The following is a 23,708-nucleotide window of genomic DNA, read 5'->3' as shown; positions in this document are numbered from 1 at the left end:
CCGCCTTCCAGAAAGGCAATACAGGCAGCTGGCCCTCCCCACGGCTGGGGTGGTGGGGAGAGTGAGCTGGGGGAGGTGCCCCAGTCAGGGCCTGGGCTGTACCCGGCTCTCATTCTCTGTCCTTCTCTTTCTCTCTAGAGCCGAGCCCATCAGAGCCACTGTTTCCAGTCCCCCTTGGGCTGGCCACCTGTCCAGAGTCCCAGAAGAACGTGAATAATAATGTCATCCCAGGAAACAACATATGTGACAACAACATACAATGAGAGCCCCTCACATGGATGACACCTGTATCTCGACATCCTCCCAGAGGTACTTCTGAGAGAACGTTACTTAAGGAACACCTTCTGCACTCTGGGTTCATGGAAAACGTGCAAACCCATCAGGACGTCACTTACCAAGTTGCACACAGGGTGTGTCTTTCCAAACTTGGTTTCACAGAGCTCACCTAAAGCCTACAGACGAGACCAGAAAGAGACGGGGTCAGTGTGCTGCATCCTAACCTGACCGCCACACAGAGTATCAAGACATGGCTTTCCCGCTGCTCTAAACATGTATCCATCCCCAGCAAGACGCGAATGGCTTCACTGCTTTTCTGATGAGTAAACCAACACATGTGCACTGTAAAAAACTTCAGATGGAACAGAAATAGGAAATGAAACTAAAAAATCACAGAAAATCACCTAACCTTTACCCTCAGAGATTACCGCTGCTGGTATTTTGGTTAACGGCTTTCTAGGCATGTTTTTTTGCGCATATTCACATAGCGGTAAATGAGTGTGTGCACTTTTACAATGATTGACTTTCTTCAATGAACATTCTTCTATATCAAATAGATACGCTTCATAAACTTTAGATGGCTAGTTTGGCCGGTATTAAGCAACACTACCTATAATTAAAATTTCATAAGCTACCAAATGCAGAATATATTTAAAAGTATAAACCTTGGCTTTTTTGAGAACTCCCACATTTTCCCTGGAGCTCCACTGGAGGATCAGGAAAAAAACAGTTCTCACATTAGAGGATCAGGAAAAACAGTTTTAGGCACATAAACACAGTTCAACACAGACGGAGTAATGCAATCAAACATTATTTTAGCAGCGAATTTCATGTTCTCTGTGATTCAGTAATAGCTATGAAAAGTGGCTCAACCAGCTGAAGGAAGCTTTTGAGTCAATGCTGTTAGACACTGACACACCTGTGAAAAGCTGCTGAGCCTCAGAGAACCACTGGGACTGAAGCTCCCCGTCTGGTGCTGGGGATCCCAAACCTGGCTGCACACTGGGAGCACCTGGGAAGCCTAGGAGAAGCCCAAGGCCGGGCCACGCCCTCCCCACACCCCAAAGAAAGAAATCGTGACATCTCAGAGCCCCCATAGGTATTTATTAAAGATCCCCAGGGGATCCCGAGGTACAGGGATCCGCTGATGTAGCTACAACTCCAAATTTAAATTTAAATCACAGCTCTGATTTTAGCTCCAGCGGTGTTCCTCTTCCTGCCTCAAATTTCTATTGTCCTTTCCCTCAGTGCACTCTCACTGCAGCACAAGCATCAATAGTGGTGCAAAACAGAACCATTGTCTATGACAACGCAGCTCTTTGTCTTCTGACAGAGGAACATTTTGTTGATATGTGACACTAAAAGCTCCTTACTGAAACATCAAGCTGATTCCAACCACAGGAGAAACACCAACGATTCTATGAGGGAATATTTATACGATACAGGGATAATTAATGCGCATGCAAAGATTTCATCGCTGAACTCAAATCATCAGATTATTCCACTTCCTTTTATGCGCAGACAGAACAATGCAGAAGGACGAACAGAACTTCATTAGTTCTGAATAATACTTGCCACAGGAAGAGCCCTGATATACATCCATCCCAACCTATTTTTAAAAATAAGACTTCCCGCTTCACCTTCTAGTTTCTCAGCACTGTCTTTAACCTTTAGCCTTTTAGCTGGCTTTTGATTTTTCTGAAATGGATAAATACACGTCTGTGTTCGTATCCATCCTGGTGTAATGATCTGATTGTGGCACCGTGGTCTTGATTCTTGCAGCAGTTTATCAGTGCCTTGCAGAAAGGCACCTTCTCATGAGCTCCCCCCCCCCCGCTCCATGGAGGCCCTCAGAAGGCAGTGACTTAATGGTAGGATGTTACCATTAAGTTGAGGTGGTACAAAGGGTAAAAGAAACAAGGGCAGCAAAATGTATCAATTTCACCAAGGTCTCCCCGGTGACTCATGGGTGTATTCAGACACAGTTAAAACTGAGTTCATGTTTTGATACTGTCCCCTTCATAGGTCTCCCAGAATTTTATTTATTTATTTTGCTTTTTAGGGCCACACACGTGGCACATGGAAGTTGTCAGGCTAGGAGTCAAATCAGAGCTGTGGCTGCCAGCCTGTGCCACAGCCACAGCAACATGGGCTCTGAGCTGTGTCTGTGACCTACACCACAGCTCACGGCAATGCCAGATCCTTAACCCACCGAGCGAGGCCAGGTTTGGAACCCATAACCTCATGGTTCTTAGTCGGATTTGTTTCCGCTGTGCCATGATGGGAACTCCACATCTCCCAAAAGTTTAAAGAAACAAATTCTGCCCACAGTTTCCGCTGGCTCTATGTGCAGGAAGTTGCTAAGGAGACTTGTGTTTCCCGAGTAAAGGCTGAAGTGTGAGTCTCAGGAAACTGGGAAGAGGCACAAGACAGCCGCTCTGTGATTTTCTGAAGAAAGTCACTATGTTAAGATAAAACTGCATTCCTCTTCTTACCATACCCCTGCCTTTTTATTTGCATTTGTAATAGTTTTGTTTGTTTTTTGTTTTTAGGGCAGCACCTATAGCATGTGAAGGTTCCCAGGCTAGGGGTCCAATTGGAGCTGCAGGTGCCGGCCTAGGCCACAGCCACAACAGATCAGAGCTGTGCCTGCAACCTTCACCACAGCTCACGGCAAGGCCGGATCCTTAACCCACTGAGCAAGGCCAGGGATCGAACCCGAGTCCTCATGGATACTAGTTGGGCTTGTTACCGCTGAGCCAATGCAGGAACGCCAATAGTTTTTTTTTTTTTTTAAATCACAAAATTTCATCCCAAATATGACATGCTTGTTGCTAGGAGAATCAGGAGGCTATCACCAATAATTATCACTTTCATAAGCTGCAGAGGAAGGCGAAGGGCATCTCAGTGCCTGCATCACTGACTCCTGTCCAGGACCTGGACGGTGGAGGAAGCCCCGGGCTGCTAACTGTCTTCGCTGATGCGTCTCACTGCGCACCGAACACCGGGCCCAGCCAGCACGGTGATTCATGCTCTAAATATGAAAACAAGGCTGATCATGGACCTGAAAGAAACGTGGATGTTCAAACCGTCTGTTAGAAAAACATCTACTGAATGGGTTACAAGAAAAAGAACAAAGTTTTACCATGAGGGGGTATTTAAAGTAGTCGCTATCGAGGGAGCACTCTTTGGCGGCAAGAGCCAGGCCTTGTAAAATGGGAATAAAGATCTGCAAGAAAAAAAAAATCAGAAATATAAGTTTCAGGAAATTTAAGAACGGGAGGCATGTCAAATAAAGTGTGGCATCTGCAAGCATTTCCACTCCTTCCTCAAGGAGAAGCTGTTGTGCCTACAACGGAGCCCAGAGTCCAGCCCCAGGGTTGTTTTGCCCCTTCAGAAGGCTAACGGTGAGGCAATGCAGCTGAATCCTCCAGAAGTTCTCCGGAAGTCCACAGGGCTTGGTGAACTCTAATGCTCTGACAGGACTCCCCGGGATCCAACAGAAACTCACAGAGCTGGAGCCTCTCCAGGGCTCCTTGTGCTATTCCCAATTCCGCACCTCTCAGCAACCAATACGTCTGATTACCAAGCATCTACAATCTGTAAGGAAATCGGACTCAATGTCCCCATTCTTCCTCAACTCCATCAACAGCTGAAGACATTTTCTGGTGCCAACCCCACACCTCCAAGAAAACAAAAACCAGTATGGATATTATTGTTATTATGACCTTAACGTGAATGACATAAAACAAGGAGATAGCTGTGAAATGTTGAAATGGAAAGAGAAAACGTTGTTTGAATGCCTTTACCTCCACAGATGGTGTGATTAATACAATAACTGGCTATAGGGGCACTCAAATTTACGTTTACAAGTCCACCGTTAATATCAGGGCACAGAAACACCCTGCAAAGTTGGCTCAGCACAGCTCATCTTTAAACTGCACAGCGCACTCACCGAGCAACACATTTACGGAGTTGGTTGGGATTCAAGACTAATAACATCAAGCTGAAGATGTTGTAAACAACAGCTGATGGTCTGAATGCCAACAAGCTGAGAAAGGGAGTGTTCTATAAAGGCACCAGAAAACCTGAAAAAGTCTCTTTCTTGATTATTTCACCCCATTGTATGGAGTACCTTTGTCATTGCACAGCATCAAAAGAGGTGCCCTGTTTAAACTATTATGTACAGGACGGATAAGCCCGGGGAACTCTACTGAATGCCCTGTGATGAACCATAATGGAAAAGGATATGAGGAATGTGGACACACGTGTAACTGAATCACAGTGATGTACAGCAGAAACTAGCACGATATCATACATCAACCGTGCTTTGACGACAATTTTAAAAAGGAGGGAATGTCCTGCATCACATGTCTTGTCTACCCAGCTCTGGAGGAGATCATTCTAGATCTCGCAACTCAGACAATCAGGGTGGAAGTAATGTGCTTTCGTAAGCTGGCTAAAAATGGAGAGAAGTGATGCTTAGGAGTGGGGGTAGCCACGCCAAAACCGCAGTCAAGGAAAAAAACAAACAGTAGTTCCAGAATCATCAAAACTAAATTTCACAACTGATCATCTAGAAAAACCTCTAAACATTTCTTTTTTTCAGGAATGCTATTAAGTTAAATTTCTTTATTCTTTCTATTAGAGTTATCCTCTTTTCCAAGTAGGGCTTAAGTTATAATTAAGCAGACAAAGTATTACTAAGCATAATACTTTTCAAACATCAAACATTATTTGTGTGACTTACATATTTTAAATAATTTTGTTTTCTTTTTTCTTGTTATGGCCGCACCTGCAGCACATGCAAGTTCCCGGGCTAGGGGTCCAGTTGGAGCTGCAGCTGCTGGCCGACCTGCGCCACAGCCACAGCCATGCGGGATCCGAGCCACGGCTGCAACCTACACCACAGCCCATGGCAACGGTGCATCCTTAACCCACTGAGCGAGGCCAGGGATCCAAGCTGCATCCTTACAGAGACAAGTTCGGGTTCTTAACCCAATGAGCCACAACGGGATCTCAATACTTTTGTTTTCAAATAAATGCCTCCCAGCACTGACAAAAGATGCTCCACGTGTTCAAAGCCAAGCCCAAATTCTAGCTGCTATTTATTTCTGTTTATCTGTGAACATTTCAAACAGTAAAGGGAGACTGAAATTTCAATCAAAAGATGCAATAATTCACATTGGCCACACTCTTCAGACAAAAGGGTAAAATCCTGTTTTTCAGTTCAGCAACTCTCCTGTACACATCGTTTCTCTCTGGGAAAAACACGTAGTGATACGTAAAAAAATACAAGGACAGCTCAAGAATGCAAGGCAGAGAAGGCACCTGGATTCTGTGATTAACAATACACAGGGCTGTGGGGGTTACCCAACATGGTGAATGTACGAAATACCACTGAACCGGATACTTTAAAGTGGTTAATTCTATATTATGTGAATTTCATCTCAATTTAAAACAGAGGTCATTTCATAGTATCTATTATATTAGTTTATGAATAATATAGGCATGACACACCTCTCTCTCAGCTCATCACTGGGCTTTTATACAGTTAAAGCTACTCATCCTTATGTGAGGTCTTTCTGAATAGAAATATTCTAAGTCATGCATACTACACACATAATAGAGTGTATCGCTTAAAACTTCCGAGACAGTTATTTATTTTCATCAGTGCTCACTTACCTTTCTAGAGAAGCAAAGCTCACTATAATACCTGGAATACTCCTCTAGGTCAATAAGACCATTATCTAATATGAGCGGTTTATACGGGGTACACGAAGAAACTAACTGGGGTTTTTACTCCTGCATTCTTCTTTCACTAATATCTTGAAAACATACTTCCTGAGAATTCAAAGGCCTTAATATGAATAGTTACAAATAATATCAAGTATAAAAACAGATTAAAAGGGATCATATTATTTATAGCCACTGCCTCTGTTAATGCTTTCTAGAAGCAGAAAAAGAAAAGCGTCATACGGCAAGTTGTAAGAAAACGTCGTAAAAACCCTTTCATCACGGGAAACAGCTGCGTGAGAGCTGCTGTGGCATTGTGCTTACTTTACAACACGGGCCACAAAATAGTAATCGAAATTAATGCCGAAGTCTCACCTTGGAAGAACCCTCAGGACTATGTTTATTAGTTATTTTTACTATTATTAAGCTGTATCTTCAAATGTTGCATAGCTGCATCTGCACTTGACTTGACACACTGGGCTATCAAAAATGTATGAATACTTAATGAACGAAGTAGCAGCTAAGATAGGAGACACTCCCAGGCTAGAGCTAAGAAGAACGCTTCCGCATGATGTGCAGACTGCTGCTGAGCTATGAGCTAACTTGGTCTTTGATTTATTAATCCCCTTTTTGTAAACTCAGAGAACTAATTTTCCACACTCCTTATCAGGCCTACATACATCTGTCTTACGTTGTCTCTTGGTCAACAGCTTCTTGAAATCAGAGACAGGGCCTTGTATTTCTAATCTTCCAAAGCACTTAGCACAGGTTAAAACACTTGATGCTTGACTGATGAGGTGAAATGGACACTTGATTTGAACAACGCAGATGTCAATCTGATTTCCTTAAGGCTGGAACTGAAGATATCTCTCTGAGCAAATAACACATGATGTCAAATTCAGTTTTCTTTTTCTTTTTTTGGGGGGGGGGGCTGCTGTGCCCACAGCATATGGAAGTTCCTGGAGCAGGGATCGAACCCGAGCCACAGCAGTGACAACACTGGATCCTTAACCCACTGAGCCACGAGGGAACTCCCCAAAGTTTGTGATAGATGGTGGCTTTAGAAATCTGCCTCAGTAGAGGCTCAGTAGCAAACTCACAAAACCTTACCTGCTTGAACACTTCTTCATCCTGGTGAGTGGTTCTCACCAGTTCTTGAATGAAGCCATATGGGAGGTTCCTACACAGCATGTAGGGTACCAGGAAGGACGGCTGCTGCATGGACCTGCAGACCCACGAAAGTCAAGGGCTGTGATGAATCCACTCATCCCCGTGGAAACCAGAACATACAGAACATCGTGTCAGCAGCAGGTGACACTCATAGGTCGAGCTTCAAATCTCGCAAACAGTTGACACAATAGTCAACAGTTTTAGGCAAAAGATCACCCTTCTTGTTGTTAAGACAATCACTTTTTAGGCTTTTCAATGGGCAACTATAGAAAGTTTCAAAAAATCCATCTTTTTCTCTATCCAGCCCTTTAAAAATAAAGCATTAGAAAAGCTGAAGTATTCTATGTCTCTCTTATTTATTTATGTCTCATCCGAGGGGGGGCGATTAGCAGGGGATGAGGACTTTTAAAAACCTCATTAATTTTAAACAAGGAAATTTTTAAATTTTAGTGCAGGTGCATCCTTTTCTTTTTTCTTCTGACAAGTTTTACAAGTGGTTACGGAACAGAAAAGAATATAAAATCATCCAGAATGAATATTATAACTTAGTCATTTTTCCTTCAGATATTTATCAGAGCAGAAATGAAATACAGAAATATGCTTTGCTTCAACTTGAAAGCTTCAGGGGGGCAGTACGCTGGGTGATGCCTTCGTAACCTACTCTCCTGCTATTCTGTATTACTGAGTAACAGAAATTATGTGATGCATGGAAAGTGATGGTCGGCACAGCTTGTCAAGTATCTCCACTGATTTCAAGCGGCTGCTTTTAAACAACGTTCCGAATTTCTTGCCCTGATGTCAACCTATTTCAGCAACAGCCTATCTCAATAAAGCACACAATGGGTATTTTATTTTCACAGCATTTTAGAGAAAGAAAGGAGCTTCAGAGACTACCTTCACCGACCAACCCCTCAATTCAAAGGCGAGGAAGCGAGTTCGTTATGCAATGTGGTGCAAAGAGGGTGGGAAGCCTGTGTCCACTGATGGAGAGGGTCCCCTCCCTGCTAACAGCAAGCAGGTGTTGGTTTTTCATACCTTGGTTGTGTGAGGGAACCTTGCAGTACTAACGCAGTATGGGAAATGCATTGGGAACGGATGTTGCTCAGAAGCTGGCTGACTGCTGGCTGGCTGCACATCTGAAAAGAAAGATGGAAGTTAGGACTACAAAGACAAAGAAAATAATCCCACAGAGTTGAAAACTGACAAGAGTCAGAAGAGATAGAGCTCTGGGAAATGGCATCCTTTTCCTTTATTGATAATGAAAAAACTAGAATAACTCTATCATCCAAGCATACAGCCTCCGCTAAAATCTACAGTTAGAGAAGAATGAAGCAGAAGCTTGAAGTGATCACTTGGGGATTTCAGAGATATGCCCACTGTCTTTGCTTTTGCTAAGGCTCAGGGCAACAAACCCTAAGAGGCCCTTCACAAATATAAAACTAACAGGGAGCAATCGGAATAGTTTCTAAGGGAAAACCAGATCAAGAAAATGAACCAGGAATGAGATGAGATAATCATGAAGAAACACAGCATGAAATCACAGAAAATATGCAGCTTCCTGATTTAAACCCAGCCTTGCAATTTTATGTGATTCTGGACAATTACAGGCATCCCCTGCTTTTTGAAAGTTCAGTTTGCGGACTTGGTTTTTAGGAAAGACCTACATTATAGTAGGTAACAATCTCTCTGAGGTTCATTTGCTTATTAATATAATGGGAAAAAAAATAATACTTACATCACACCAGATCACACTGGACTAATGAACAACTATGAGAATTTGAGCCAATGTGGACCTAGCACCGTGTTTAGTCTACAGGTACTCCATCAACGTTGGTTACTGTGATTATGACAGACTATGATAAACGGTCAGGGCCAATGTGAGTGGCCCTGTGGCAACGGCACTTGGCCCTGTCACTTCCCTCCACTAGGATATGAGTTCCATGAGGGCTGGGATCTTTGTCTGTTTTGTTCGCTGATATACCCCGAACTTCTAGTAGAGTACCTGGCTCATCAGAAATCCTCAATAACCACTTTACTGGTTGAGTTAATGAACAAATGCTCCTATGGAGTTAAAAAACGATTACTTATCAAATAAATAAATAAACGGGTTTTTTTGTGGGTCTTTAGAAACGCATCTGTTTCATTTTACCTTTGGTGCTTTTTTTTCCTCTATTCCAACGCGGTCAAAACACTCGATGAGGTAGTTCAACATATCTGTCTCCTTGCACGTCTCGATGGTGAAATGGTCACTGTAGGAATCCCAAGTGCTTGCCCCACCGGAGGCTCCCAAACTTTGGAGAAAAGAAAAGTGACGATGTTGAGCTCTTCTCAATAAACTAGGTTGGGCAGAGCTCACGTTTCTGCAGCAGAAAGCCCGTGAGGGTCCCCGCACCCAGAACAAAGCACAGACACCCATGCAGCCAAGCCTGGAACTGACTGCTTGTTTCACCTGCTCCCAGTCCAACAGTAAGAAGCTTTAGTAAACGACCCAAGAAGAAGGTCACCCAACATCTTCTCTCCTTGGAAGAGCACCTTACAACCAGGAAGGCTAAGAATGGCCACTGAGTGCCAAGCATCTGAAGGAAACTCAAACATGCTGGCCAGCTGTACTCAGGCAGGCTTGGAGGTGAATACCTGCCTGCACTAGGGCTATAATCAGATCCTTTGGGAGTAAAGTATAAGGGACGAAAAAACTGCCCCGCTTCCTAACGTCTAGTATAGATCTCAAAGACCTTCCCCTGCCTTTGACAAAAGGTCCAGAGCTTAAAAAACTGTCCAGTTAGGAGACATGAAAATATTATCAACACAAATGTTCCAAAATGTTTGCCACACAGAACGAAGTAGTACAGTAAAAACCAGACAAAATCGTTGCCCTCAGAAGCATCCCGACTGGTGTTCCATTCCCAGCCCTATCACTTACTTGTTACCTGAACCCAGAATTTCATCTTATCTGCAGTGAGGGTAAGACGAGGTCATGTGGCGAGGCTTTGTAAGAGATAAGCAGGAAACAACACGAGCTCTGTTATTATTAGTGAAAACTACTCTCTGAGACCAAAGCCAAACCTTACTGCAAGGGTTAGTGTGGAAGAAATTAAAGTTTAGATCAACCATCAAGAAGAGGTCCTGTACCAAATCTGATGCTTAACTCATGAATTGATTCACTTTACATAAAGATAGAAAAAGATTAACCATGGCATAGGAAGAGGTCAGGATCTTTGAAATGAAGAGGAATGAAAAAAACATAAACTTGGCCCCCCCTCCAAAAAAAAAATTACATGTGAAGGATGACAAATGGGAAGAAAATCAGGAGCTTGAGAGAGACCTTTCCCTCCTTCAGCCTGGGGCAGACAGAGGCTGGAAAGTCAAGGAACTGAGATGTCTGTGGCATGTCATGCACAGATGTGTGGGGTGCAGAAGTGGCTTGGGAATGCACACTGAACTGGCCTTAGAATTTTCCTTTTTTTTTTTTAATGGCCACACCTGCGGCACATGGAAGGTTCCCAGGCTAGGGATCGAATTAGAGTTGCAGCTGGAGGCCTACGCCATGGCCACGGCAACGCTAGATCCCTGACCCTCCCTGACCCACGGATGAGGGCCAGGGACCGAACCCACGTCCTCACAGATACTAGTCGGATTTGTTTGCACTGCACCACAATGGGAACTCCCTTCTCCCATTTTTATATTTCTGAAACAGAAATTGTATTCGATATCAACCGGCCCTCACCAGCTGCAAGGAGCCAGTCTGATGCGGCACCCTCAGCAGCGTGGGAATAATTGTGGGGAGTCGGGGTGCTTGGGGGGTGGCCACTGATCCACTGAAGGTGGGTTTCATTCTTAGCCAACATGTCCCATTCCGTTTCGACTTAGAGTGGAACACCTCAAAGTCAACGGAAATACCTTTACAAACATTGTGCAAAGATGTGGAAAGTGACAATGTGTGTAAAGAATGCCAGGCTGGACAATGAAAGACACTGAGAATACACTAGAGAATGTTCAAAACTTAAAGAGGTGGATGTATGCTGGTGATGAGCTGTCAGGCGCCAAAGGGCACTTCCAAGCGACTTCCAAGAGACGAGAAAGAAGAAGGAAAAAAAAGACAAAAGTTTAACTGGAATGGAAAATGTAGACTAAATCCCAGTATTCGTCAATAGATTCCCCCAAAAAAAGTAAGATCGGTCCTAAGGTTGATGAAGCAGATTGGGAACACAAGGACAAAAAGCAGCCAGTCTCACCAACGCTGTGCATCAATGTCAGTGATCAAAAAAGGACCTCTAGAGTTCTTTTTTTGTTTTGCCTTTTCTAGGGCTGCACCTGAGGCACATGGAGGTTCCCAGGCTAGGGGTCCAATTGGAGCCATAGCCACCAGCCTACACCAGAGCCATAGCAACGTGGGATCCGAGCTGCATCTGCTACTTACACGATAGCTCACAGCAACGCCGAATCCTTAACCCATTGAGCAAGGCCAGGGATCGAACCTGAAACCTCATGGTCCCTAGTTGGATTCGTTAATCACTGAGCCACGACAGGAACTCTTGAACTCAATTTTTGAATGTGACACCGAGGGGAAAGGGGTGTATGGTTTATACACATCACCTCTATACTATCAATAGACATTTTTTTTTGTCTTTTTGCCTTTTCTAGGGCCACTCCCGCGGCATATGGAGGTTCCCAGGCTAGGGGTTGAATCAGAGCTGTAGCTGCCGGCCTACGCCAGAGCCCCAGCAACTCGGGACCCAAGTCGTGTCGTGTCTGCGACCTACACCACAGCTCACGGCAACACCAGATCCTTAACCCACTGAGGCCAGGGATCAAACCCGCAACCTCATGGTTCCTAGTCAGATTTGTTAACCATTGCGCCATGACAGGAACTCCTATCAATAGACATTTTAAAATGTTTTAAAACAGTATTTCATTTTTTTCCTTAAGATGTTGTTACAAAATCCACGATGCCTTTACAACTATGACATCTGGAATATGACCCTGGAAATACGCCACATTTCAGTCCTTTTAAATAGTTTCTAAAAAATGATACCTCCCTGTGGGAGACTATGTGAGCCATCTTCTGACAACTACAGCAACACTCCAACTGAATAATGTAATTACTTCACATAATGGAAACAGAGCCGAATCCTGAAAATACCATGAAAATATCACTGGGGATTTATACATGCATGAGATCTGTGAAAAATGAGTTCCATTTTAAATGCATCAAGAAAACCTGTTTCTCAAAAGGATTTCATTGCAGTTTCTTTTCTTCTGCAATGGGAATAATCACCCTCCTATTTTCTTATTATTTTAGGTGCAGACATTGGAATGGTGTAGTTTCTCAGTGCAAGGCCAAGGCACACTGGGCAGGGCTAAGCAATGCAAATTCCCTGAACAAATAAATGTCCCCAGTGGGCTTTCTGGACTCCAGGCACTGCTGAAGGTTCTGGGGGCGGCGCAGTGAAGTGAAAAGAGCAAGGCCGTGTTCATACAGCAACTATATCACAGAGGGGAGACAATAAAACAATTAAAACAGAAGTGCTCTGAAGAAAAAGCAAAGCTGAGTATGGGTAACACAGAGGGGTGGGAAGTGTGTGTGTGTGTGTGTGTGTGTGTGTGTGTGTGTGTGTATGAGATGCAGGGACTTTGGGGCCGGGGTGAGGGCTTTGGGTCTTACTCTGTGGGAAAAGGGTAATCACTGCTGGGTTTGGGGATAGACAAGGCGGAAAGGTTTCTTTTCCACTTTTTCCACTGTTTCCTCCCTAATGAGCGATGGCCAGCAGAAATAAGGGTAGACGGCAACGCGCCTCACTGATTGCTAGTTCCCTCTCACGAGTCACACAGGCTCTTGACTTTCCAGATGTGATCTTCTTCACTGAAACATCTAGGAAGCTCCCTTGTGGTGCAACGGAATTTAGGATCTGGCGTTGCCACAGATCCTTGGCCTGGGAACTTCCACATGCCATGGGCATGTACCCTGCACCCCCCAAAAAAGATCACAAATGAAAACACCCCATAACCCAATAAACAAAAGAAAATTTTCTTTTTTAATTTTATGGCAGCACCTGGATCCTTAACCCACTGAGTGAGGCCAGGGATCAAACCCGCGTCCTTCATGGATACTACCGGGGTTCGTTAACGGCTGAGCCAGGACAGGAACTCCAGCGGCTGGATTCTTAACCCACCGCACCAAGGCAGGAATTCCAGAAAACCTTCTTTCCAGTCATCAACCAGAAATAGGTTCCTCAGAATAATTCCTTTGTTATCTTTATTACAAGATAACTCTCACTTCACTCATTTTCATCCCTACAGGAAGCAGTGCCTTATAATTCATACAGCTTTTCGTCATAGGGGACTATAAAACACTATGGAAAGAATGTTTTTATCTTTCTTAAATTAGTCCTTATCATCACCACTATAAATGACATAAGAAGAGTGTGTCCCAGCTACTGCCTGGAAGATGTACAACCCCAGCAACTGCACTGGGCCAGGAGAAGGAGAGGCTGAGACAAGCCCTGCTGCTTGCTTCTTCTATGATATGCATCTTACCAGGCAAGAAATGGGTGTTAAAATGCCTTCCTTCAAATGTGAATAAAACCCTGAGAAGATCAATTAGAAAAGGGAAAAGAAAGAACTCATTTGTTGATCACTCAAATTAAGAAGGATGTTTTTGCGCCTCCTTCCTGGTCGCTACTACGTGCATTCTCAGGTTCCTCTCTATTTGCTTCATCCGCGGTCTGCGTGTATCCCCAACCTTTGAGATTCTTTCTGACCTCTACTCAGAATTGATCATTTCTAAACTCTGGAAAGATCAGATTTCATTTCAACAGCCCACAAAGTCCTGTCGATTGACTGGAATGGAATTTTGTAAAGAAGGACTAAAATGCTGGCACTTTCTTGCTAAGGACCAGAGTAGAGGCATGGACTCTGGGCAGTGAAATCACTGGTGACGAATGACAGCAGCAAAGTCCTACTGGGCAGAAATGGAGAAGGCAGAGGCAGCACGGTGTGGTGGGAGGCAGGGGAGCTCTGGGCTCTGCCTCGTTCTAGTCACGAGCCAAACCTCCCTCTGACCCCCTCCTCGGCAGTTACGAGGGGTGGGGGCTGTGAGGATGGGGGGGTGTGGAGAATGTGTGCTGAGATCAGACAGCAGGCCTAGCACGTGATCCTCAGTATTTGCAGTTATGAGTACATAATCAGTAAGTTTTGTTTCTCCTTGTAGGTATGGAACCTAGTTCTGAGGCAAGGCTGGAATGTTAGAAGTCTAGAAAAGAGTTAGTAAGAGAAGCACGCAAAAAAAGGTGGGGGGAGAGCTCCCTGGTGGTCTAGTGGTTAGGATTCAGCACGTTCACTGCTGCGGCCCGGACTCAATCCCTAGTCTGGGAACTGAGATTCAACATCAAGCCACCACAGGAGTCCCCGTTGTGGCTCAATGGTTAACAAATCCGACTAGGAACCATGAGGTTGTGGGTTTGATCCCTGGCCTTGCTCAGAAGGTTAAGGATCTGGCATTGCTGTGAGCTGTGGTGTAGGTCGCAGACACGACACGACTCGGGTTGCTGGGGCTCTGGCATAGGCTGGCAGCTACAGCTCTGATTCAACCCCTAGCCTGGGAACCTCCATATGCTGCAGGAGTGGCCCAAGAAAATGGCAAAAAGACAAAAAACAAAAACAAAATCAAGCCACCACAGGCCATGGCCAAAAAAAAAAAAAAAAATTAAGCAGCAGGCCATCCGATATCTTTGTCAGAGAACATTGGAATTAAACAGGCCTGGGAGAGAGAGCATTTATCCTACAGATAATTTACAGTAAAACAGACGACAGAGAACTTTTATCATATACATAGAAGTCGACTGCTAACACGAATGCCTGCTCCATTTCTATGATCACGGAACAGGATTTTATCTACATGAAAAAACACTTCAACCTTTGGGAAATTCACCTGAGAAAGAGTGATACAACTTTCAACCTAATACAAATATCAACCTTACAGAGTCAATAGTCACCCTTGCACCCACATTCCCCTCTCGCTTTATGTACTCTCTAATGATTCTTCGGAACACTGTCAAATTTAATGAAGGGTACGTAACTCCTATTGCTGTCTATTTATAGCCTGGAGTTATTTTTGAATAGCGCTGGGCACAAACACCAACTGGTCCAGAAGAAACTTTGATTTAAGAGCAAAATTTTAAGACAATGAGTCAGAGGGTTAGCAAGAAGGTGCTATTATATTTTCTTGCTCAAAGTCACCTAGAAATCCCAAGCTGTCTTTTTAACTCTGTTTTCAGGGGTGAACTTTCAGCAACATCATGAACTATGTCTTGGCCTCTGCTGCTATTTCACACGCTGTCCAGACAAAAAGTGTGTGGCTTCACCAAGGCCAAGGAGGTGACTAGCAAAACTTAATATCAGAAGTAAAAGCAGATGGAGTTCCCACTGTGGCTCAGTGGTAATGAACCCAACTAGTATCCATGAGGATTCAGGTTTGACCCCTGGCCTCGCTCAGTGGGTTAAGGATCCAGTGTTGCCATGAACTGTGGTCACCAACGAGGCTCAGAGCCTATGTTGCTGTGGCTGTGGTGCAGGCCAGCAGCCACAGCTCCAATTTGACACCGAGCCTGGGAACTTCCATGGGCCACAGGTGCGGCCCTAAAAAGAAAAAAAAAAGTGAAAGTAGAAACACAGTTACACCAGACAGTATGAGTGACCCCATGTGCTCTTTGATGGACTGTCCAGACTGAGCCAGAGAGGGATGGACAGACAGACATTTGAGAATACACACACGCGCGCGCACACACACACACACACACACACACACACATCCCAGCCCCTCTTCCGTTCCTAAACAGGAGCCATCCATGCCACCAAACATAAGAAAACATGCCTCCTAGTTACCTATTGCCCACATCTGGCAGTGCGCAAGAACTCTCCTGCAACAGATAAAGGAACGGTCTCTCATTTTAGATCTGATGGTGAACGAACTTAATAGGCCCTTTCAACGGTTGTTCGTGTTTTTGACAAATGATCTGATGTACGTTTTCCTCCAAACTTGCCAGGCAACAAACAACGACGAAAATTTTCCTGTGCACCACCTCACCCCATGAAAAGGTCCTGAGGCTTCAGACACATGCACGTTTGGCACATCTCGGCGGTCCAGGCCACCTCGTTGGACCCTATCCTGTTTGGATGCAAGGCACACATCTAATGAGGGCTTATGAAAGTTAGTTCCTAAGCACCTACGCACATGCAGGGTAAGACTCCACTCCTGTGATACCTGGACCCAAATGGGACACAAGAAAACTCATCACCACCACCACCACCTTCATCAGCACCATCGGCACCATCACCATCATCTTCTTCTCCATCTTCGTCACTACTGTCCCCAGAAAGCGCGAGGAAGAGGAAGGAGAAAGGGGTGTCGTACATACTACCGTAACAAAAGCAAAAAAGGTCATCAGGGAACAAAGGCAGAATAAGAGGAGGAAAGCTTTACAATCGCTGGCCTATTCATTAAACCTTATGCGAAAGCTTCGCCTACTGACATGCAGAAAACGAATTCACCTACACGACAGACACGCACAGGAATGTGGCGGGGGAGGGGGTGGGATAATGGAATTCCCGTGCTGCTTCTTTCTAAGGGGCTGAAAACAAAGTGTGGAGGCATAAGCACTGGCCCAGCCCCAGTGACCAGAGGTGAGGGATTTGGTCCCACAAGCCCTTGGTCTGACTGTATTTCAACTATGATGGGCAAGAATACAAAAACAGAAAAGTGGGCCTGTGAGCCCCAAACTCTCAAACACAAACTGCCACGGTCTCCGAGACGCATGTGTTACGAGGAGTGACGTGTGACCTAGATTTCACAACTAAGTTACTTCTTTTATTTTGCACAGGAAGCAGGAAGAGTGAGGGAATGAAGGGAAGGGATGCAGAATGGAGCAACCCAAGCAGCTCCCCAGTGGCCTAAGGGCTAAGGACCTTGCTGGGGTCACTGCTGGGGGTGAGGGTTCGATCCCTAGCCCAGAACTTCCACATGCTGTGGGCACAGCCCCCCCCCCCAAAAAAAGCACAACCCATACTTCCTGATGTTATCAAAGCCTGGCAGGAGCACGGACTGGGGGCACAAGCCCCCCACACTAAGTTAGACACATAGCAGAAAACACATGGAACTGAGGTCAGTGTCACACGACAGTTCTTCCAAACCGTGTTAACCTCCTTTCCCTGCAGTGCACACACACACCCAGCTCTCCTGCTGCATAGATACCTAGGGGAGCTCCTGAGGGAGGCGGGCCGTCTGCTCACAGCACCGGGGGAGGCGGACAGCAAAGGCGGCCCCGCGCTGGAGGCTCTCGGTCCGGAGGAGCCGGTAGGCACTGCTTGAGGGCTACTAGCCAGGGTGGGGAGGCCTGGGGAGCCGGACAGAAGGCAGAGGCTCGAGGCGCGCGGGGCAGGAGAGGGAGAAGACCCCCAGGGGTGGGTGACCGTGTAGGGACGATATCGCGGAGACGGGGGCTGGCTTCCTGCCGGAGCCCCGGCACCCGCGCCGTGAGGACCGGGGGCTGCCTGGCTGGCTGCCCGGGAAGGGGAGGCCAAAGGCGGACTCGTCATGGGCCCAGAGCTCCAGAAACTCATGCGGGGGGCTGGACTAGTTTCATAGAGGCTACATGAGTTGAGAGAGGGAGGAAAGAAGACAAAATCGGAGAAAAACTTGAGAAAAATAACTAAAATAGAATATACTGTGTTTTTAAAGCATAGTATAATTATACCTCTTATCCCTAAGCATTCAGGTAAACAAATCTTCTAGTTACCCCTCTAAATAACTGTGTTCTAACTGCTGGGCGGATCTAGAACCTACACGTAAAATACGAGAGAGCTTTCTTTCCTGGGAATAATATTCTACGTACAACCATTTATCTCTAAATTTGATTTACCAACAGCCTAACCAAGGAAAGCGAAAGAGACCAATCTAGAAAAGACAACACCTCCTGCAAAAAGTCGACCCATCCCCGCAAAGACCACACACGCCACGGTCTCTAGGACTCGGGCCCGGAATGAACATTCCTGGCTATCACATGCTCCATGGCTATTTTCCCACCACTCGGGTGTGCGCGAGCCACACGGACCTTGACAAGGAGCTGGCGCCGAAGGAGCCCGCGCTGCAGAACATGGGGCTCGTTCCTGGATTGGAGCCGGCATTGAGCAGGAGATTTCTGTCTGGTGACCGAGCTGCCGCTGCGATTGGCTGGGATGTGGCTGTCAGACTGGCAAACGGGTTCTCATCTCTCGTCTGAGTGGACATCATTAGTACTTCCATTAAAATCTGGCCAATCAGGTCCTTAAAATCTGAGAACACTGTTGGAAACACAGAACGAGCGAGAGGTTACACGTGGTTCTCCGCGTACACACGGGCCTTAAATAAGCCAATGTGGACCAGGGAAGTTCAGGACGGTGTCTTGGATGGGATTCCGGAACCGGAGAAAGATGCTGGTAGAAAACCTAGTGAAATCCCATTAAGGTCTGGAGTTGAGTTAATTATCATATCTTAGGTCTGGGAGTTCCCATGTGGCTCAGTGGATTAAGGATCTGGCGTTGTCACCTCTGTGGCATGGGTTTGATCCCTGGCCTGGGAACTTACCCATGTTGTGGGTGTTGCTCCCCTACCCCCCCAGAAAAATCTTAGTTCTGACAAATACACTATGGTTACGTGTAAGATGGTAACATGAGGGGAAACCGAGTGAAGCATGTAAAGGAACTCCCTGCACTATCTTTAGGACTTTTCTGTAAATCTAAAATTATTGCAAAGTAGAAAGCTTATTAAAAAAAAAAATGCAGCCCAGTTGTTGATGAGTCACTGCGGATAGATATTAACTGTACTATCAACCACAGACAATAGTTTTTCACAATAAAATGCAACTGGGTTAGTGTTTCTTCACATATACATATATATACATATTTTAAATATATACAGTACAACTACTGAGTGCAAAGTTCAGAGTACTTTATGAAGGGTCTACTATTTAGTCACCACCTGACTTTCTGGAGCAGACTGTGTTTTCTAGCTTCCTTCTTATTCTTTGTAGCTCCCAGGTATTTTACTATAGGTCTTTATGTGTGTGTGTATGTCTGTGTATCTATATACTTTTTCTCTTTTTTTTTTTTCCTTTTTTGGCTGCCCTGTAGCATATGGAGTTCCTGAGCCACAGAACTGTGTTTGAGCCACAGCTTCAACCTACAAAATATATATATTTTTTCTTGGCTGCACCAGTGGCATGCAGCAGAAGTTCCTGGGCCAGGGATGGAAACCGTGCCGCAGCTCCCATGCCATAGCAGTGACAACACCAGATCTTTAACCTGCTGAGCCACCAGGGAATTCCAAGATAGATTTTAACTATTATTAAATAAATAAAATGTCTAACCCATGTAACTATCTCACCTGGATTGTTTTTAAAAAAATTATCACTTACATGTGGCGTTTTGATTCCTGGCCTGGGAACTTCCACATGCCATAGGCATAGCCAAAAAAAAAAAAATTACCACTTGGAGTTCCCGTTGTGGCACAGCAGAAACAAATCTGACTTTGAACCATGAGGTTAAGGGTTCGATCCCTGGCCTCGCTCAGTGGGTTAAGGATCTGGCATTGCCGTGAGCTGTGGTGTAGGCTGCAGACGTGGCTCAGATCTGGCGTTGCTATGGCTGTGGCAGAGGCCGGCAGCTATAGCTCCAATTAGATCCCTAACCTGGGAACCTCCATATGCCACAGGTGCCTTTAAAAAAAAAAAAAAAAATTACCACGTATATATGTACCAGATAGATTTGAGAATCTTAAGATTTACAGAGTTCCCGTTGTGGCTCAGCGGTTAAGAAATCTGACTAGCGTCCATGAGGATGCAGGTTCGATCTCTGGCCTTGCTCAGTGGGTAAGGATCCAGCATTGCCATGAACTGTGGTGTAGGTCACAGATGCGGCTTGGATCCCACATTGCTGTGGCTGTGGTGTAGGCCAGCAGCAACAGCTCCAATTGGACCACTAGCCTGGGAACCTCCATATGCCTCAGGTGCGGCCCTAAAAAGACAAAATAAAATAAAATAAATAAAATACATCTACTGGGGGATTGTTAAGGTGGGGGGGGGGGCAGGAGGGGAATATGTCCATGAGCAACCCAGAGAAAAACTGCTGCCATCAGGGAGGTTAGACCCTATTGATAGGCAAGAGAACACCCCGGGGGGCACCCCCCCTACCTCTGCTGTATTCCACCACATCTGCTGGAGAGAAAAGTGAGGGTTCCATAATGCTGGCCTCCTGCTAAGAGTTTTATTACTTTGTTACAAGTATGGTTTGGTATAGCTTCTTAAAACCGAATCCTGTAGGAGTTTCCATTGTGTCTCAACAGGTTAAGAACCCAACTAGGATCCATGAGGATGCAGGTTCGATCCCTGGCCTCACTCAGTGGGTTAAGGATCTGGCACTGCCATGAGGTGTGGCAGAGGTCGCAGACATGGCTCTAATCCTGCGTTGCTGTGGCTGTGGTGCAGGCTGGCAGCAGCAGCTCTGATTGGACCCCTAGCCTGGGAACTTCCATATGCTGCAGGTGCAGCTGTGAAAAACAAAACAAAAAATTAGTTCCCTGGTGGCCTAGTGCTTAAGGATTCAACGTTGTCACTGCTATGGCTCAGGTTTGATTCCTGGCCCAGAAACTTCCAGATGCTAAGAGGGTGGCCAAAAAAAAAAAAAACCCAAAAAAAGCCAAACCAAACCAAACACAACAACAACAACAAAAAACCCCCAAAGCAAGATAGAATAAATGTGGACAGAGGAGAAAGACAAAGGAGTTCCCACTCTGGCTTTCCATCAGGAACTCTAAAATCAGTGAGCTGGGCCTGCCACCTACCTTCTTTTGGGTTCTGCTTAAACTGTGCAGAAAGAGAGGAAAGGAAGATGACATCTCTGTCCCGGTCCTTCCAGGAGACACGCAAGATCTTACAGACCAGCTGTAAGGCCTGTTCTTCAGACACTTCAGAACCCGATGAAGGCTCCTTGTGAAGAAGAAGATTTGGGGGTTAATTCCACGTAGTAAGAGGTCTGAGTAGACTTTCACAGAAATACCTAATTCTGGTTTAATTCATTTACTAATGCGGATATTTTAGAAATCCATAAAACTATTCACTCATTCATTTGGGGTGAACAGTCACTTCTTACCCTTCTACTGGGCGGGTGTACAGAGCTGCAGGGTCACTATCAGGAGGTGCCACGGAAGACACATGGTAAGGGGTGTGCATATACTCCACAGGTTTACGTTTCTGAACGCTAGAAGACCAGGCTGGCAGTCTAGATATACAAGCATTTTTTCTCAAGAAAATTTTCCAGACTGTAGTGTTCCTCACTGCTTTTCCGTCACAGATACAATACCACGAATGAAAGAACCGCATAAACATTCAGAGACTATACAAAATAAAGCACGGCACCACCAGGAGGCACATATGCTGCTGAACGCTAACAACCTACTGAATACACAGTGATGCAATTACTCTCCCTGTATCAGTTCGACACACACATAAAACCCTTTTTCTTAATATAGGGAACTAAAGTTCAGATGGCAACAAAATATAAAAACCTCTTGTTTTCAAAGGGCTTCTACTTGCTGCAGGACCCCACCTCTCCTTGCTTCAATGCCCGGTCATCAATTAACCTCAGAACACTGCCAAAGATGTGGTGACCTACTTACTTAAGCAATCAAAGACCCACAGAAAAAACTCAGTTAGCTCTAAATTAAGTACTATCATTTACTGATAAAACATGGACCTGAAAGAATGAGAACTGAAGGATTTTTATCAGATAAAAGGACTGAGTTGAGAGAGGTCCTGCTACTCAATATCCTGTGCTAACCTTTATGGGAAAAGAATCTGAAAGTGAATGGACGTATGTACATGTATAATGGAATCACTCTGTTGCACAGCAGAAATTAACATACAATAAATCAACTATACTTTAATAACACTTTAAAAAATGAAAAAAAAAAAAAAAAGTAAGGACTGCGTTATCCTTCCCTTAATAAGGGCAATCAAGGCTTTCCCTCAAAAGAAAAAAAACCCCATCACCTCAATAGGACCTGCTGGTGTGGGCCAGCCCTTTCTGAACAGGTTCAGAGACGAAGGACATGGGGCAGTGCTCACGTACATTACCTGTAGCGACAGATGGAAGCAAGGGCTTCATCTCTTACCAACCTTATCGCTGAGGCTCCTCTTTTCTCTTCGATCATTTTCATCCACCTCCATGTTTTCAATTCCTGAATCCACATCCACCTGGGACAGGCTTTAATTATAAAAGACACATCAGTCTTTGACCTTTTCCATATCCACCCCATGCCACAGCTGCTGGCTGAGCAAGAGTTTTAAAATCTCGATCAAAATCAGGAAAAGCAAAATTCTACCACACTCGTTGAAAATATTTTCCCCCCGTTGTGTTCTAAGGCTCACTTGCAATAACAAAAATTAGGAGATGTGGCTATACATACTATTTTTTAAATGAGATATGATCAGTCAGAGCCTGATTACAAACTCTGGTTGAGTACATATATTATTTCCCCCACATTAAATAAGCATTAAATAATTCTTCCAGCACGATGTATTGAAAAGATCAGCCTTTTCCCACCAATATAAAATCACCTATGTCATATGTCCTATTGTCACATATGTCCGGGTCCCTCTGGATACTAATTTCTGTCCCATTAGATAACCTGCCTGGCCCGGTGCCAATACCCTCTTATCATACTTAGGAAAACTTGACAATAAGCCTTGGGATCTGCTAGGTCAATGCCGCTACCTTGTTCCTCTAGCTCAAGAGAATGGTGCCCATTTGTGGGTCTTTGCTCCCCCCACCCCCCCGACTCACTTAAGAATCAGCTTGACAAGTTCCTTAAAAATCCTGCTGGGATTGTGACTAGAATTTTACTGACTCGGAGATCAAATCGGGGAGAAATGACATCATTACAGTCTTGACCCATCCATGGACCACGTACCTCTCTCCAAGTAATTAAGAAGTTATAATGAACTTTTATAATTTTTTGCCATAAGTCATCTACCTCATTTGCTAAATGCATCCCTAGGTACCATGTATCTTTAAATAAAAGTCTGAAAGCCACCTTTGTAAGAATTAAGTTTTTGAATTTTTTGTTGCTAGTACATAGTCCTGGAACTGATCTCCGATACAGGCCTCTGACAAGCACCTTGTTTGTGTACATACGGGGCTTACTAGGTAGATAACCACTTCGTTTCCAAATAATAACTGCTCTGTTTCTTCCACTCCAACCCTAATTTGTTTCCCTGCACTGGGCAGGATCCCACGTTGAATAGAAGCAGAAACAGCAGTCAACTGTGTTCTTATTCCCGATTTTCAAGAGAACGTTTCTAATTTCTCACCACTGAGCACGAGAGGGGCTGCAGTTTTTTTGGCAGGTGTCCTCTATCAGTCAGAGTAAGAGGCTATATGCTGCAGGAACACATACAGCCTGCGATCTCAGAGGCTTAACACTATGAGGGTTTATTTCT

The 23,708-nt window shown here is 44.9% G+C and overlaps 1 protein-coding gene across 3 annotated transcripts in view; it reads right to left on the bottom strand.

The window, feature by feature from the left end:
• UBE4B (ubiquitination factor E4B) overlaps positions 1–23,708 on the bottom strand; it is a 114,839-nt gene that overhangs the window by 35,612 nt on the left and 55,519 nt on the right. The window contains exons 4-13 of one of the 3 annotated variants that reach the window (XM_047791707.1): positions 22,386–22,473; positions 21,053–21,197; positions 18,288–18,516; positions 17,429–17,824; positions 16,442–16,594; positions 9,332–9,473; positions 8,218–8,318; positions 7,123–7,237; positions 3,422–3,505; positions 396–452 (exon numbers count right to left, since the gene is read on the bottom strand). In XM_047791707.1, the coding sequence (XP_047647663.1) occupies positions 396–452; positions 3,422–3,505; positions 7,123–7,237; positions 8,218–8,318; positions 9,332–9,473; positions 16,442–16,594; positions 17,429–17,824; positions 18,288–18,516; positions 21,053–21,197; positions 22,386–22,473 (1,510 nt within the window). The remainder of the gene's footprint in view (positions 1–395; positions 453–3,421; positions 3,506–7,122; positions 7,238–8,217; positions 8,319–9,331; positions 9,474–16,441; positions 16,595–17,428; positions 17,825–18,287; positions 18,517–21,052; positions 21,198–22,385; positions 22,474–23,708) is intronic. The other 2 variants (XM_047791708.1, XM_047791709.1) reach the window with 2 other exon arrangements.

Source organism: Phacochoerus africanus, chromosome 8 (assembly GCF_016906955.1).
Source record: "Phacochoerus africanus isolate WHEZ1 chromosome 8, ROS_Pafr_v1, whole genome shotgun sequence".
In the NCBI taxonomy this organism is placed as follows: Eukaryota; Metazoa; Chordata; class Mammalia; order Artiodactyla; family Suidae; genus Phacochoerus; species Phacochoerus africanus.
Note: the sequence above shows the minus strand (reverse complement) of the source record. Positions and strands in the feature narration are given on the sequence as shown.